Source organism: Fundulus heteroclitus, chromosome 19, assembly GCF_011125445.2.
Source record: "Fundulus heteroclitus isolate FHET01 chromosome 19, MU-UCD_Fhet_4.1, whole genome shotgun sequence".
Lineage (NCBI taxonomy): Eukaryota > Metazoa > Chordata > Actinopteri > Cyprinodontiformes > Fundulidae > Fundulus > Fundulus heteroclitus.
Genome location: NC_046379.1, coordinates 27091854 through 27107020, shown reverse-complemented (window position 1 = coordinate 27107020; position 15167 = coordinate 27091854). Strand labels below are relative to the sequence as shown.

The following is a 15167-nucleotide window of genomic DNA, read 5'->3' as shown; positions in this document are numbered from 1 at the left end:
TTTTAAAGGCACATCCAACTGGGAGGAGACCCGGAATCAAACCCAGAACTTGTTGGCAAGATTATATAGAATATCCCTTCTGGCCTGGAAACGCAGCACCTGTTACCAATCTCAGATAAACTGAAGGCAGATGTTAATGCTCACCAGACTTAAAATGCTTGCATAGATCTATCAGTCTGCTCTCAGTACCAGGAGACTCTAGAGGACCTTGCCTCTGACTCAGCTGGGTGCAACAGCTCATGAGCCAAGCAGGAAACAGATTTTCCCTCTGATCTGGTAGCTCTGAAGCTTCACACGGTTTAACCTTTGGTGCTTTTGATAGACTTGGACCAGCTCACCATCTGGTTGGGGGATTCTAGTGTAAGGCTGTTAAGAAAAACAATTTGCAAAGTATGCAATTGCTTCTGATTGCTTTTGTACTCCAGCTAATGGCCGTCCTCCTGTGCCACTGCAGCTCAAGAAGGGTTGGTTTCCATTTCATTATGTGCAAACAGCAAATTTTTTTAAAAAGTACTTGAGCCTCAGGGAACCTTGGGTATAATTTAGGGAATTAAACCTGCAGAGTTGATAACAGAAAATAATTCCATTATGTTTTTTAGCCGGTTATAACCATCATCTATCCAGTCTAGTGTGTTTTTAGAGTAAAATTGTCAGTTGGGATTTCTTGCCGATCCGCTTTTAATAACCACGTGACATCCGGACTCCCTGTTCTGTTTGTTTAATTGTTTGCACACTGTTTTGTTTGTTTTTAAAACCAGGCCTCATTAATAATCCGTCCAACCAGCCCGTCTCACCATCACAGGCAAAGAGAGCACAATGCACATACGAATCTACACCCAGACCCAGAAATTTTAATCTCCACTTGACATGAACTCATGCATTTTATCAAACAGCTGCTTGAAGGCAAAGATCATCTTCCTGTTTCTGCGCATCCCTAATTACACATAATTGCACACACAAACACACACATGCAGAAGTAATTTGAAACGCTGGTTGTTTGATGTCAGCCATCTTGTTTGAAATTGTTTCAAGGCAGCAGGATATTTGCAACACGAAGGATTTCTGCTCTGGTGTTGGGAACTGTGTTTTATTAGCAGACTCCAGATGCAACTGCCATCATGCCTGGCTTCATGCTGCCCTCTAGTGGAGACTCTGCACTCAACACTTCACTCTTTTGAATTGATGTACACATCTAACGGCTAAGTGATGTGGTTCTTGATTGAGAAATAAACTGAGTAGTTTGAATTATTCAGGCTGTCTCATAAAATTCTGTGCATAGATCAATTGGAGTATAGATTGAACTGTTGCTTCAAATCATTCAAAAACGCTTTAAGAAAGAAAATATACAGAGCCCAAAATGTGTTTATCTATTGTAATTTAATTAGAACAAAAACCAAATGAAAAGTGTATGGATTTCTGGAAGTGGGACTGTGTTTCTTTGAAACCCTAACATCCTAACTCAAAGTAGCTGATGTAATGGAGAAAAGGATTCTAGATGTGCGCTGCATGCTACAGAGAGGATGTGAAATGTAGGTCTAGCAGCTCTGAATTGCTGAACCAGTTTTCAATTATTCAGAAGTTCGGTCACTGGTCTTGGCTGATCGTCAGGCCGTTGGTGCTCCAGTTCACCCTAAAAGTCTGAAATGGAAGGGGTTGGTGCCGGATAAATAACCAGCAGGAGATCAGTTCATGTAGTATTCGTACTGCAGTTAATCTTTTAAAAAGGTTGGTGATAAAATACTGTAACCATGCACTCTCCAAATCCCCTTCCATATTTATTTTCTAGGGTGATTTTAAGGTGTTGTTTTGTTTGTTTAGAGCCCAGTTCTTATCCTGCACAATGCAAGTTATAGCAGCCTCTTCTGGCTGAACGTACCGGGTAACATCTTAGTCTCTACTGTAATTCATCCCAAAGGTGTTCTGTCGGGTGGAGGACAGGACTCTGTGCAGCCTAGTCAAGTTCATCCACACCAGATGCTGCCATCCATGTCATTATGGTCCTTGCTTTGTGCACTGGTGCTCAGTCATGTTGGAGGAGGCAGGGGCCAGATCTAAACTGTTCCCACAATGTCGGGAGCATGGAATTGTCCAAAATGTCTTGGTCTGCTGAAGCGTTCAGAGTTCCTGTCACTGGAACTAAGGGGCCAAACTAGAATTCCCTGAGCTCCTGAGAGCGACCCATTCTTTCACAAATGTTGGTAAAAACAGTCAGCATGCCTAGGTGCTTGATTTTATACACCTGTGGCCATGGAAATGATTGGAACACCTGATTCCAATAATAATAATAATAATAATAATAATAATAATATATATATATATATATATATATATATATTAAAAACAGTAAACTAGCCTTTAAAGGGTACCATGATTGTGCATAGGGTGAAAATAAATCAGATGTACAATGTTGAGAAAGTTTGCTTTGATTTGTCCCCGAACCTGTTTGCACCTGTTAAGAATTGCTTATAACCAACAAGTCTGGCATGAATATTCTGCCTTTTAGGCGTTTAGAATAACTGTTAGTTATTGATTTGTAACAGCCCCTTTATTTAGCCAAAAGCTCAGGTTTGTCACTCTACAATATGCTGGTTTTACTATTAAAACAAAGACAGAGAGTATACTGCCCTGAAATAAAAAAAGACATTAACTTTGTAAAGTAATTTTAAGAAATTAAGCTATAAAATATTCCCCAGTTTTACCAGAATCTGGACCATACATGATACATGAATAATTAGACATATAGTCATGCATCAAGTAGGTTATTTTTATTTTGGTATGCACAGTAAATCAAGCCAAAACATTTAGAAAGCACAGTGCAGCCACTATTACAAGTGGTTTCTCCAAATTCAACACATATTGTTTCTTTTGATGATGCTAGCCGACTCAAAATTATTCAAACTCTCTAAAAGAAGCACTGTTAGAACCCACTAGAGCTTCCTTTTGCTGTTATGGCCTACTGACTCATAGACAGAGACAGGTGTTCCAGAACCGTGGTCCAATGAGCACTGGAGATTTGCCCCAACTCACCCGCAACCCTGCAAGGATACCATGGATAATGGATAGATTTGCTTTTATTTCAGACATTTAGCATATAAAGGAAGGGTATTGTCAGCATGTGCTACACACAGGAAGACCACGAGGGGTGCACCTCCTCTTGTCTCCATCACCTGTGTAAATAACCACACGATGCAAATGGGATGGCAGTTTAAAGGCTCATGAAATAGCTTTACTATAAACCAATAGGAAGTTTCCGAGACACTGATCTTTGCTCCTCTTGGGTAAATCGTTAGCTTTAACTTCTGGGACCAGCTGCTGTGGATTGATGCTAAATGAAGACACCAAGAGTTATCTTCTTGCAGGTAAAATATTCACTGCCCATAACTCTTTTCATTAGAACCTCACTTCAAAGATCCCAAACTGTTCCTTTAATGTCACCCAGAGCTGCACGGCAGTTCGGTTTAATTAGGTCCACTAAATGTGTGTTTGCGCGTTGGCGCCGATACCCAGCAACTCTCGACGGGATTAAATGAGAGTAACAAAACCGAATGGATGTTAATGTTGCTTCCCATACAGGCATGCACAGAGCGCATCAGCAAATCCAAGACATTTACTTTATTTTGCATAAAGGAAAAATGAGGAAAAATCAACCCTCCAAACGTCTCAGTGTCTCTAAAAATCTACACATGGCTTCTGAACGTTGATGTCAGCGTTAAAATGGAGGAAAGAATATTGGCTGGAAAAATCCAACTTTACAAAGCACTCACTTTGAATTGACTGCAAGAACACTGGTACTGTCACTCTTCTTTTTATTACTTTTCTTTTGTTCCATTATTTTTCTTATAATTATATAGTTTCATGCATGTGTAACTTCCATTAGGTCTCAAAAATGTTATTATAGCAGAACTCAAAACACCAACTGGTCAACTTCCATCTCCTCTCACGGTTGGAAGCAGCAGCAGAAGACACACGAAAGCCGCTCCATCCCGCCTCATCAGGGCCGCATCGTGACATTTGGAGCTTGGTGGATTCGATAAACGGCAGATTTTGATCCTGACAAGTGAGTCTTAACTGGCCTCCTCAGCTGCACCGTTCAATATCGCACTTTTTTTTTTTTTTTCACTACTTCAATTTGACAAACACGATTTCAAGCGAAGCCTCCCACACAGTAAACAGCCAGTGGTGAAGCTGCAAGTGGGCTGAGGGAGATATTTCCCACTCTGTGTTTACGCATCTCCCGATCTCCGACAGCAGCAGCTGCGACCAGGCTGCCGGTCTGCTTCTCGTGCAGAAATGTCACAAAAAGTAAACAACGGCGCTAGCTTGGTTCAAGCACCCCGGTTATTGGGTTCCAACTGGAAGTCCCGCTGTAGACGACGGTCGACATCTTGGAGGCTGCGGCTGTGGAGTTCCGGCTCATTTGCTCGTGTAGGCTGCTACTTCCTTCTCCAGGCTCTGAGCGAAGCGGTGGTTGAGGAAGAGGAGCTGACCATGAGGAAGTAGGCGGCTGAGCAGAACGTCTATACGGCTGCTCTTTAGCAGGACCTGGGAGGAAAGTTGCTGTTAGTGACAATTCCCACATCGCAAGTTTTCATTTTTTTTCATGTGAACAGAAGGCAGTTGTCCAACATTTAGATGTTTTTGGAGCGATTACAGGTGCAAATCCGTTTGCTATTAGCGTAGATCTCTCAGATTGATGCGCATTCCCACAGCATGATGCGGCCAAAATCGGGCTTTTACTGTGACGTTGGTGTGCTCCACTAGAATAAAAGGTGGCATTTTCACTCTAATTTCCACTTTTCATTCAACATTTGGACAGGATGCTAGACCATAGTTCTAATTAGACTGTAGTTCCAATTCTGAGTTAAAAGAACTAAAGAGGCAGCTTAATGACAGTTTACCTTCATGCTAGTTTTCCTATCTGAACATAGTGGCCATTGACTTCTAAAGATTACACAACACAACATCTGGCGGAAGAACAAAATGAAGGATAAAGTGTTGTCAGGAGGGAATGCTAGCGGTTAAAGTGGTGGCTAAAAACACTGAAAGGTCGGGGATCTGTTTCAGCTCTGTTGCTAAATGCAGGTTTGTACGCTTCATGCTTATCCGAGCAAATACCCAACTTTACAAAGGTTTGCAAAAGTATTCCCACCCCCTTAACCTTCTTCGTATTTCGTCATGTTTCAACCACGAAATTCAGTTTGTTGTATTGGGACTTTATGTGGTCGACCAACACACAGCGGTGCTTTAGAAAGACGACACAGGGTTTGGAAAGTTTCGTGGCTCGCATCCTCAACCTCATTACCTCTGGTACCGCTAGATATGAGTCATTGAAACCAACGTGTGTGTGTGACTTAATCTCAGCGGAAAATCCAGCTGTCCTGTGAAGGCCTCTGATGTTTCTTAGAGAACATTAGCTAACAAGCAGCATCATGGAGACCAAGGACCAGACAGGTCGGGGAGGAAAGTTGTGGAGGAGTTTTAAGCAGAGGAATTTTATGAAACATTATGCCCGGCATTCAGTCTATCATCCAAAACATAGAGTAGGGCCCAACCCGCCAAGACACGGCTGTCCACTGAGACTGAGAAGCATTGATCAGAGAAGCAATCAGGATCCCAACAGTAACTCTGGGGAGCTGCAGAGATCCACAGCTGAGGTGCGGTGGTATGCTGACAGGACAGCTATTATTTGTGCAACCCACAGATCTGGCCTTTATGGAGGACTGGTAAGAAGAAACTCTTTGTTGAAAGAAGTCCTGTCCTGCAAGAAGGTGAGACATTCAGAGGAGACCAGAGCACATCACCCTGAAATCACCACGCATTGTGAGACACAGTGGAGGCAGCATCATGCTGTGGGGCTGATTTTCTTCAGCAGGGATGGGGAAGCTGGTCAGAGCTGATTGGAAGATGGAGCTAAATACATGAAGAAAACCTGTTAGAGGCTGTGCACTGCAAAAAGGGAACTGAAAATGAGAAATTAGTCTATTTGTTCTTCAGCAGGTAAATATAATTTTTATCTGCCAAAGTAATTAGTATTTTGATCCCTAAAATAAGATAATTAGATATAATGCACTTGAAATAAGATGATGGAGATGAGTTGTTCCGATTTCAAGTGCAAAAATCTTATTCCATTGGCAGATCATTCAAACTTGCAGCTCAAATCAAGGACAAATACACTAATTTCAAGAAAATTTTACTTACTTTTAATTCCCTTTTTGCAGTGTAGAAGACCATGGCAGAGGTTCACCTTCCACCAGGACAATGACCCGAAACATAGAGCCAGAGCTACAGTGTGTTAGCCTGGACCAGTCAAAGTCCTGACCAAAATCAGAGAAAGACTCCGTGGCAAGATTTGAAGATTTGATGTTCAGAGCCACTCTCTATCCGATATAACTGAGCATGAGTTCCAGCCTTAGTTGATGCAAAGTCCTACAAAGTATTGACTCAAGGTTGTTGGCCGTTGTACAACAGCAGTTATATATTTTTATATGTAAAACATTTTGGAAGTTAAACTGCTGGTTTTCCCTCCCCAATCTTCACAACTTTGTGTCAGTCTTTCACATAAGGTGTTGCGGTTGTAACAAGTGACAAACCTTGAAATGTTTCTAAGCGGTAAAAACATCCAAGGAACCGTCGATGTATGATCGAGGAGTCGTACGGCAAAACCAAAGAAGGACGAGTAATGAAACATGCAGATGTTCTGTTATTTTAATGAGCTTGCGGAGATGTTTATGTCACAATGAGAAGCAGGCCACGCTGGTGAAAGATCTGGTGTTTAAACATTGAAGGCATCTTTATATCACGGAGTCACTAAGCAAGCCTTTAGTTCTTAGTTTCTCCTAAAAAACATAATCCCACCAGTTCCCAGACGTTCAGTACAGGACATTTGCTTCTAGTCTAATTTTGACAAATGACATTGTGCACTAACATTTACCCTGGACCCCCCCATCTGCTCACCTCACTGCCCTGCCCCAGCATGTGCAGGCTCTCCAAACAGTGTCTGGTCAGGTTTCTCAAGGTTCCCTCGGCCAGCAGCAGATTCTCGTGTGGCTCGCAGACCAGTGTGAAGCCAAGACTTTGGACCGCCAGCCACAGAACGCTCACCTCCTGAGAAAAAGGGTCGCCCGCTCTCAGACGCACCACCCCGCAGTCTGCGTCCTGCAGGACAAGAGCCTCGTCCCCGGGCAGCGCATCGACCGGCTGCCGACCTGAGGCCTCCCGGCACAGAGAGACGGCACTCCGGACCTGCCTTGGTGAGACAAGCATCGGATGTTAATGTGCTTCACAACTAGTTAGACGTTGTCAAATTCAACCTACGGCTCAATAGGCCCGGACGACAATTTAATAGCAATATACGGATCGATAGATAAATAGATAGAAAGAAAATGGTCAGTAAAAAGTTCAACAGAAGAACAGTTTTCCTTCCTCTTGCGTTCTAGCCTATCATGTAAGTTAACACTACAGTCATTAATCCTCCCGACCAATCACAAACGCTTGGTGACAAATGTTTGGTGACAAAAGCTCCGTCACCAAGCTCAAAAACTTCAGGTATGGATGTTTTTTTTTTTACTTTAAAACTTGGTGTTTGTATGTTCTATATCTAAAAAATAGATAATTAAATGATGGCATAAAATCGCCAGGGCAGCACTTAAAATATATGTCATGAGCTTATTCATAATTATCAATTTCGATCATTGTAATTTCTATTTTATCGATATGCTATTTTTCTATATCGTCCAGCCATATGGCTCAAAATAACACGTCATAAAATGTTTCTCCTGATACCTTCCTTTACAAACTTTAACTAAATGCATTGGGGCCAGTGGACAGCTAACAAAAGCCGTTTTCTTGCCATCTTGTTTATGGTGGGTGGAGCTCATTATACTCTGTACACTGCCCCCTACTGGCCAGCTAGTGTAAATTCACAACAAAGCTTATTTTATTCCTCACGAGCAGCATTCGACCTGAAATACAGAGGATGAGGAGAATATTTTGCTTGTTCTTCCACAGCATGAGACTCTAAGCAAGTAAAAAAGATATATAGATTACGCCAACTAGCTAAGTACATACGATTGCAAAACGTTTGAATTATTAATTTTACGTGAGGAAATCAGAATCAATCATCTGTGACTACGTTGTTCTTGATAATACTAGTATAGAATTGACCATATATCAGAGGGTGCTTGAAGAAAATGTGACGCCACCTGTAAGAAAAAAATTATTATAAAGCTGTACCCCAACTGGACCCAGAGGCATGACAATGACCGTAACAAACCAGTAAATCCACCAAGGACTGAGGAACAGAAAGTCATGTAAAGCTTGATCTCAAAGAGAAGCAGTGGGCTGACGTGAAACAGGCTGGACAAGCGCGAAGGCCCACAAACGTCTCACGGCTGAAAGTGAGGAGTGAGGCAGGGTTGTTACAGGAACACCCTCACTGAACTGATTTAAAGTAGAGGGGGTAAGGTCCTACCTTGTTCTTTGGCTGGAAAACATATTTTTGTTGATATTTGGCTTTTGTTAAATGTCTAAAACACGTTTCTTTTGGTTGTTTAGGAGCAAATAAATCACTTTGTTTTCCTAAAGTAAACAGTGAGAATTTCTGAATAAGGAACTGAATGTTTTTAACTTGACTGTCCAGTATTATTAATTTCTTTGTCCCATATATAGCCTTAAGCCCTAACCCTAAGCTTGTATATGGTAACCCTTTTGGTTATGATAACGCCATGCCTTTGTTTGCACTACAATGTCAAAAATAACACCTCGAATTCAATATTCTTGCTGGATAACGAGGATAAATGTAAAGAAACGCTATTGTGAATCTAATTCTGCATGGCTGCATGCGTAATTGTTATTGTTTCTTTGTTTGTTTCCCCCGGTTTCCGGTGTTTCTGATTACATGAGCAAACCGAAGAGAAAGCCAACTCTTCCGCTGTGCCAGACAAATGATCAAAGCAGCATTAGAAGGCTGTTAAACGGTAGCAGGGTGCCGTGCCGTAGCGGAGCGGTAATGAGAGTCTCTTCCACCAGCCGGAGTGAGCGCTCTCCGACGTTTGCCGCGGCTGGAAAGAAATGAGACCAACGCGCAGAAGACTGACAGCCTCCACCAGAAATCCATGATTCTTGGCAGGTGTTTTTTTTTTTTTTTTTTTTTCACGTGTGCCTCGGCATGTTAGCAGGATTTCAAGAAAAACACGAGCAGGCGCAACACTGCTAAATAAATAATCAAGTGAATAAATAAATTAGGCACTTTTCCTAAATGCATGCTCAGTATGAGGGACCGCTACAAGACTCGGAGCAATCAATCGTCCGCTGCTTGTTCAGCAGGAAGGATTGCTGCAAAGTCAATGACTTGATGCAATCAGACTGAAAACTTTCTTTTAACCAATTTAAACAATAAACTGAACTTGACTGCTTTGTTTAATTGCTAGGACCGAATTGTAATGTATGGAATAGACTTTGAATCTGTCTGTGTTTGTTTTCTGTTGTAAAGTGCTTAGAGAGATTACATCTGCTGGGAATTGGCTCAATATAAATAAAAATCACCTGAATTTAACTTGTTTTAGGTTTCAGGATATCTAAAAAAAATTATTTAGTTTAGACAAAAACACTCAAGTGTAAAGTAAAACTTCCCTCTGAGCCTGCGATGGAGGGAGACGCCTTAGTTTTGGTGCGATCGTGGCGCATCGGCAGAAGAGAGAATGGCTGATCGGGCGTTTCCTGGCCGCCACAGATTTCTGGTTCTCTTGGAGGATGACCCGCCCGTTCTAGCTGCTGTCCATAATCTCTGATTTTCATTCACCTCAACTGATTAGTGCGTCCCGATGTAGAAAGAAGCAGAAAGGTGAGGAGGCAGAGGTCTGCTATGCTTTCGGAGAGCGCATCAGAAAAGGAGAAGTTAAACCAAAATTGACAACCAATTCTTTATACCGACATCTGCACTTAGAAAATTCAACTGGAAAGCAGGGCAGAACAATTTATCGCGAATATATCAGAAATGCATCATCAGTGTGCCCAATATTCATATAAAGATCATTGGCTAGTAAATTCCAAGTGCTGTGAACTTGCATTTTACATGCTGATGTAATATTTAACCAGCAGGACAGATTCACGGCAGCAGATGCTCACACCGGTCAGAAAGGATATTGTCCAAAATGCCAAAGGTCAGAGTGATGGAATCGCAGAGGACAGGAGAAAACAAGGTATATCTCACACCCGATATTGTTGTAATATTTACTAATATCATAAGCAACCAGCTATGCTTCCTGTGTGCGATGTTGATTTTATTTTACCTTGCAGCAGCTGTTGAAGTTGTTACAAAAGAAATAGTTCTGAAAAATATCAAATGTCTTTATTATTATTTTTTACTTATTCTCAGTAACAAAAGAAAATAGTGTCACAAGGTGCTATCATTAATGAAAGGCACACATTTATTTTTTTCGGTAATTTTATATTTATTTTAAGTATATATTTAACAATGTTATTTTCCATTCATCTCTCATTTGTGATAATACCCGCTCTGCCTAATCCCAGACCCGGCGGCATGGGCGGGCATTGGGGGGCTGTGCCCGCCCTGTGAGACAGCTGTGCCCGCCCTGGACTGGAAGCTGTCTTTTTTTTTTTTTTTAACCTCGGAGTGGCCATCGTCCTTTTAGTACTGTCTTTGATGTGCCAATCATACAATTTAACCAATCAAATCAACGACTGACTGCAGCATGCTAGCCAATCACAGCTGGAGTGGGGCGGGACACTGAGTTATAGCCTTCAGTGGGCGCCGGCCGCCGCCGCAGTTCGGCTGTGGTCACCGTTGGTGTTGGCAGAGCAGGATGAAAATTTGGTCTGATTACCAAACAATTACAAGAAGTGACAACGAAACAGAGAGCGAGCTGGAAGGAGCGTTATTAATTTCTGTTTGAAATGCCAGCACTGAAGTCTAAACTGGAATAAACATTCACGCTAGCAGGGTTAGCTAGGACAGCTACGAGCACAAGCTGTTCTGCTCCTTGTTTTCATAGCTGCTGTAATTACAGAACCTCTTCTAGTCAGAATTGTTACTTCAGTCAGTGTTCACCCTGACACCAGCGCTCATGTTTATTAGCGTGTAGCTTATGCTGGACTTTTAACTTAAGACACAGCGCTACAGGTTACCCTATGTCACTGTTAGTTTCCAGTAACCCAAACCAGCATAAAACCTGCCCAACTTAAAATAAAAAAACAAGCCCAAATCTCAAACTCTCTCATTTCAAAAGCACAGAACTATTAAACACATAAGAACATGCCATTAGCACACAACTGCGCTGAAGCAAAGAAAAAAACTGCGCATATGGGCTCCAAACAAAATGTACAATCAGACAACCAAATAACACACAAGATCTCTTTAACAATCAGGATATATCAACCGGAAAAAAATAAGTTAGAAATAGCTTCCCAACATGAGCTGTAAATCTACCTTAATATAAACGTAATTTCTCTCAGTATAGCTCAATTAAACATTTATCTTACACGCAGTCATGAAATATTTTTAAGTTGATAAGTAGAACTAAACCCCTCTTGGGCGTTTACACTGACGAAACACTTGATTAACTATTATTCTTTTCTTGTTTTATTATAACAATATTATTCATTATAACTATTATTCATTGATTATGTCAGATCGACAGATTCAACTTATTTAAAAAATAGATAATGACTATTTTGATATATTTTGTTAGTAATTCTTTCTAAAAGCCCAACAAATGTTATGAAAAGCTTCCGAAATTTTTTTATCTGCCCATAAGCTATTTTTTTTCCAGCTCAATGTGTTCAAAAGCCTAATTGGTTGGCTGCCTAATTTGGCAACACTGACTACATTATTACTATTTGTTTGTTCGTTACAGTAGTCACAGAGCCACTGTTCAGCCTGAAGCATATATATATATATATATATATATATATATATATATATATATATAATTTTTTTTTCTTTTTAAAGTGTGCCCCCCTAAAAAAATGGAATGCCCCCCCTGTAATTTGTTTCTGCAGCCGGGTCTGCCTAATCCTCTCAAAGTTCGGTGCTTCCCCTTTAAAATAATTGCTTGTTGCAATTTTAATTTTAATCTTTAGCAATAATCTTTAGTCCCATAATTTTTGGTGTCGCGGGGCTCAAGTTGATGACATAACCTGTAGTGTCCCAATCCTCCTGTTTTGTGTGTTACGTGGGCAGGTTTCGTGTAACCTGCCCACGCGAACCCTTAAGTGCACTTCCACCAAGTACACACTTCATAGAAGTGCGCAGGGCTTGGTGTGAATATTGAGACAGGGCCTTGCTGTCACAGCCTGACAGCCTGATGTTCAAAAATCACGAGATCCCGTCACACTCCCAGTGAATCCGGTAGCATAGCACAAATACTGCTACATTTAGGCTGTAACTAAACATCTTTTGAGGGCAATAACGGTATGCAGCGTGCACAGACGTAATGCATTAGTTGTTACAGTTATGGATTAATTTAGGAGCACCAAAAGAATGCATTTGTGAAATTGGATACTTTCAAGTAAGGACACACATATCAAGCATTGACTGGCCAACACTGATCTCTGGTTTTCTCTGAAGTGCGCTGATTCCAATTGGGCTGTTGATTTTAAGGAGTAGTCTTTTTTAATTCAACAACAGATGAGTCCATTCAGCTGCTCCCTTATTCTCGGGTCACAGCGAGTCATTAGAACTTGCACCCTTCATGACACAAACGGGGTTCAAACCTACGGAGGCCCCTAGAGGACATGGGACTTTTGCATTGCCTCACTAAGGTTTTGCGTTCCCTCGCAATAACCTAGTAGACGGTTCATGCGGCATATTGAATACTGAAAGTCTTTCCGCTACAATGTAAGGTTTTAATAAGGTTTGTCCATGTGTGCTAATATCTAGTTAGTGAGATATCTGTAGTTTTATATCATTCCTTTAGGATACAAATGCACCACAAACTTACGTATGTGCAAAATGCAAAAGCAAACCGGGTTAAACATGAGCTTTTCATCTCCTTCCATCCCTTCTAAGACAAACATAAACTTTCCGTAAGAAGTAAAGAAAGAGAAAATGCATTCAAACTATTTGGACAATTTTTTTGTTATTTTCACGGGGTAATAAGTCATCTGACAGTTTTGATTGTGTCTTTTTTTTCTGTTGGTAGTCTGGCTAAATAAAGGTCGTTTTCATGTCCTGCCCCATCTCAACCTTACACAAACAAACATGAGCAGTTAATAGATCGATTTTCAATCAGTATTTTGCCCCAAAGAGTTAAGAATGTAGACACACGTTTCCGTCGAGGCTCTTCAAAGGTATTTGCAGTTTTTAATGGACGTGTTATCGCCGTGATTGTATAGATCAGATTATACAATGCTGCACTATAACTGTAACTGTAATAACTAATGTGCAATTATATTTAATAAACTGTGCAATAATCTTGAAAGAAGGGACTTCTGCTGCTATTGCCACCTGAATATATGTCAATACATATGTATATAAGTCACCGTGAATGTACATAAGACATCCTCTGCCTTATTTCTATTTTTGTATTTTTGTTCTTATTTTTCTTATATACTTTTTTTTTTTTATCCACCGTATATACGAGGACACACTGTATTTAACTGATGCACCTTGTCCTACTTTTGGCACCTTCTTCTGATTATTGATTACTGAGCCGATATGTCAAGTGAATTTCTCCAATGTGAGATCAATAAAGCTTATCTTATCTTATCTTATCTTATGTTATCTTATCTTATCAGGGTGTATTTACTAATTTATTGCCAGATAATGCAAAATATGTTTTTACCCATGTCCCTTAAGGGAGCTCCATACTAGAACCCGAGTCCTCCGCTTAAAAAAATTAACTCACTTTCTCAGAGGGACGTTTTAATTCAACGACTAAATGTAACAACCACAAGCCATTCAGAAGGTTTCTTAGAACTGTATGAACCATTTAATCTCAATCTGATTTCTACTGAGCTCCTAATAACTGTATGTTGAAGCGTAGGACAAAAAGGCTTTAGTTTTTGATGCATTTAATAGACACAGCGAGAAAATGTTAATTGCTATACCTTTGTATCTTGTTATTGAACAGCCAGATTTGACGGACTCATGTCCACAAAACTCTGCATGTGTTACTACAAAACAAACCTAGAAGTGTTTCCCTGTTGTGCTTATTCTGTGCTTCTTTCTGTTTTCACATCAGTAACAGTGACACTCTGGTTTGGGGATTTATAACTGGAAAGCCTGACTGTTCCCAGCGCGCTCACCTGGCCACCACGGAGATCTTCTCCTTCTGCAGGAGTCTCCTCTCCTCCGGGCTGAGCCCACGGTGTTGCTCGGACAGAACCGCCTCATCTGGACCGAAGAGCCGGGAGTAAAGCACCCTGCTTTCCCCGCTGGACAGAGCAGTGACTGGGCACACAGTGTGGATTAGGAAGCACCGCACCATCTTCGTGGATAACCTCACAAAGCTGCGAGACGTCTCTCAGCTTCTGCGAACAAGTCCCCATGGCATCTGCGGGGTCCTCACTTCCGCGTTGATCAGGTGACCACTCTCGGCCGGATTGTTACACTGCCACGTTTCTACCAGGTGGGGGCGCTCGAGATTGTTTTTTTTTTTTTTTTTTGAAGCCATGGCTATTGCATATTAATAAAATAGCGTAAGACCTTTATTTCTGTTATGATTTTTTTAAATGAAAACACAGTATTCAAGATTAGGATAATACATCAGACCAATAAGCTACATTTTCATGCAGAATTTATATATATATATATATATATATATATATATATATATATATATATATATATATATATATATATATATATATAAACATTTCTTATTCATTTTGATTTCACACATAAGATGTTTTAAAAGAGTTCTTATGAGAACAAGCAGGAGGCTGCAACCAGGTTGAGTGAGATCAGTGTCTCAGCAGACAAACAGAAGCAACTGGTTATCAAACAGCTGCTCGTCACGCTTCTTCAGTCAGCAAGGCCCTGCTCACTTAAATGTATGTTTGTGTGTGTGTTAGACGTGGGGTTGGGGTTAAACTGCTGTGACACTGACAGCATAAAAAGAAAGAGCACATTCATTCTCCCTTCATGGTCACTTTACTATCTTCTTTCCCTCCAAACACGTGGATACTGAAAAGCAGAACAAGTCGTG

The 15167-nt window shown here is 40.9% G+C and overlaps 1 protein-coding gene across 1 annotated transcript; it reads right to left on the bottom strand.

The window, feature by feature from the left end:
• Positions 1–3053: 3053 nt before the first annotated feature.
• On the bottom strand, positions 3054–14540 carry LOC105932828 (adaptor related protein complex 5 subunit sigma 1). Its single transcript, XM_012872118.3, has 3 exons — positions 14266–14540; positions 6955–7246; positions 3054–4542 (listed from the first exon to the last, which is right to left on the bottom strand). The coding sequence occupies exons 1-3, from the start codon at positions 14445–14447 to the stop codon at positions 4414–4416; spliced, it is 603 nt and encodes a 200-aa protein (XP_012727572.2). The 5' UTR covers positions 14448–14540; the 3' UTR covers positions 3054–4413.
• Positions 14541–15167: the final 627 nt, after the last annotated feature.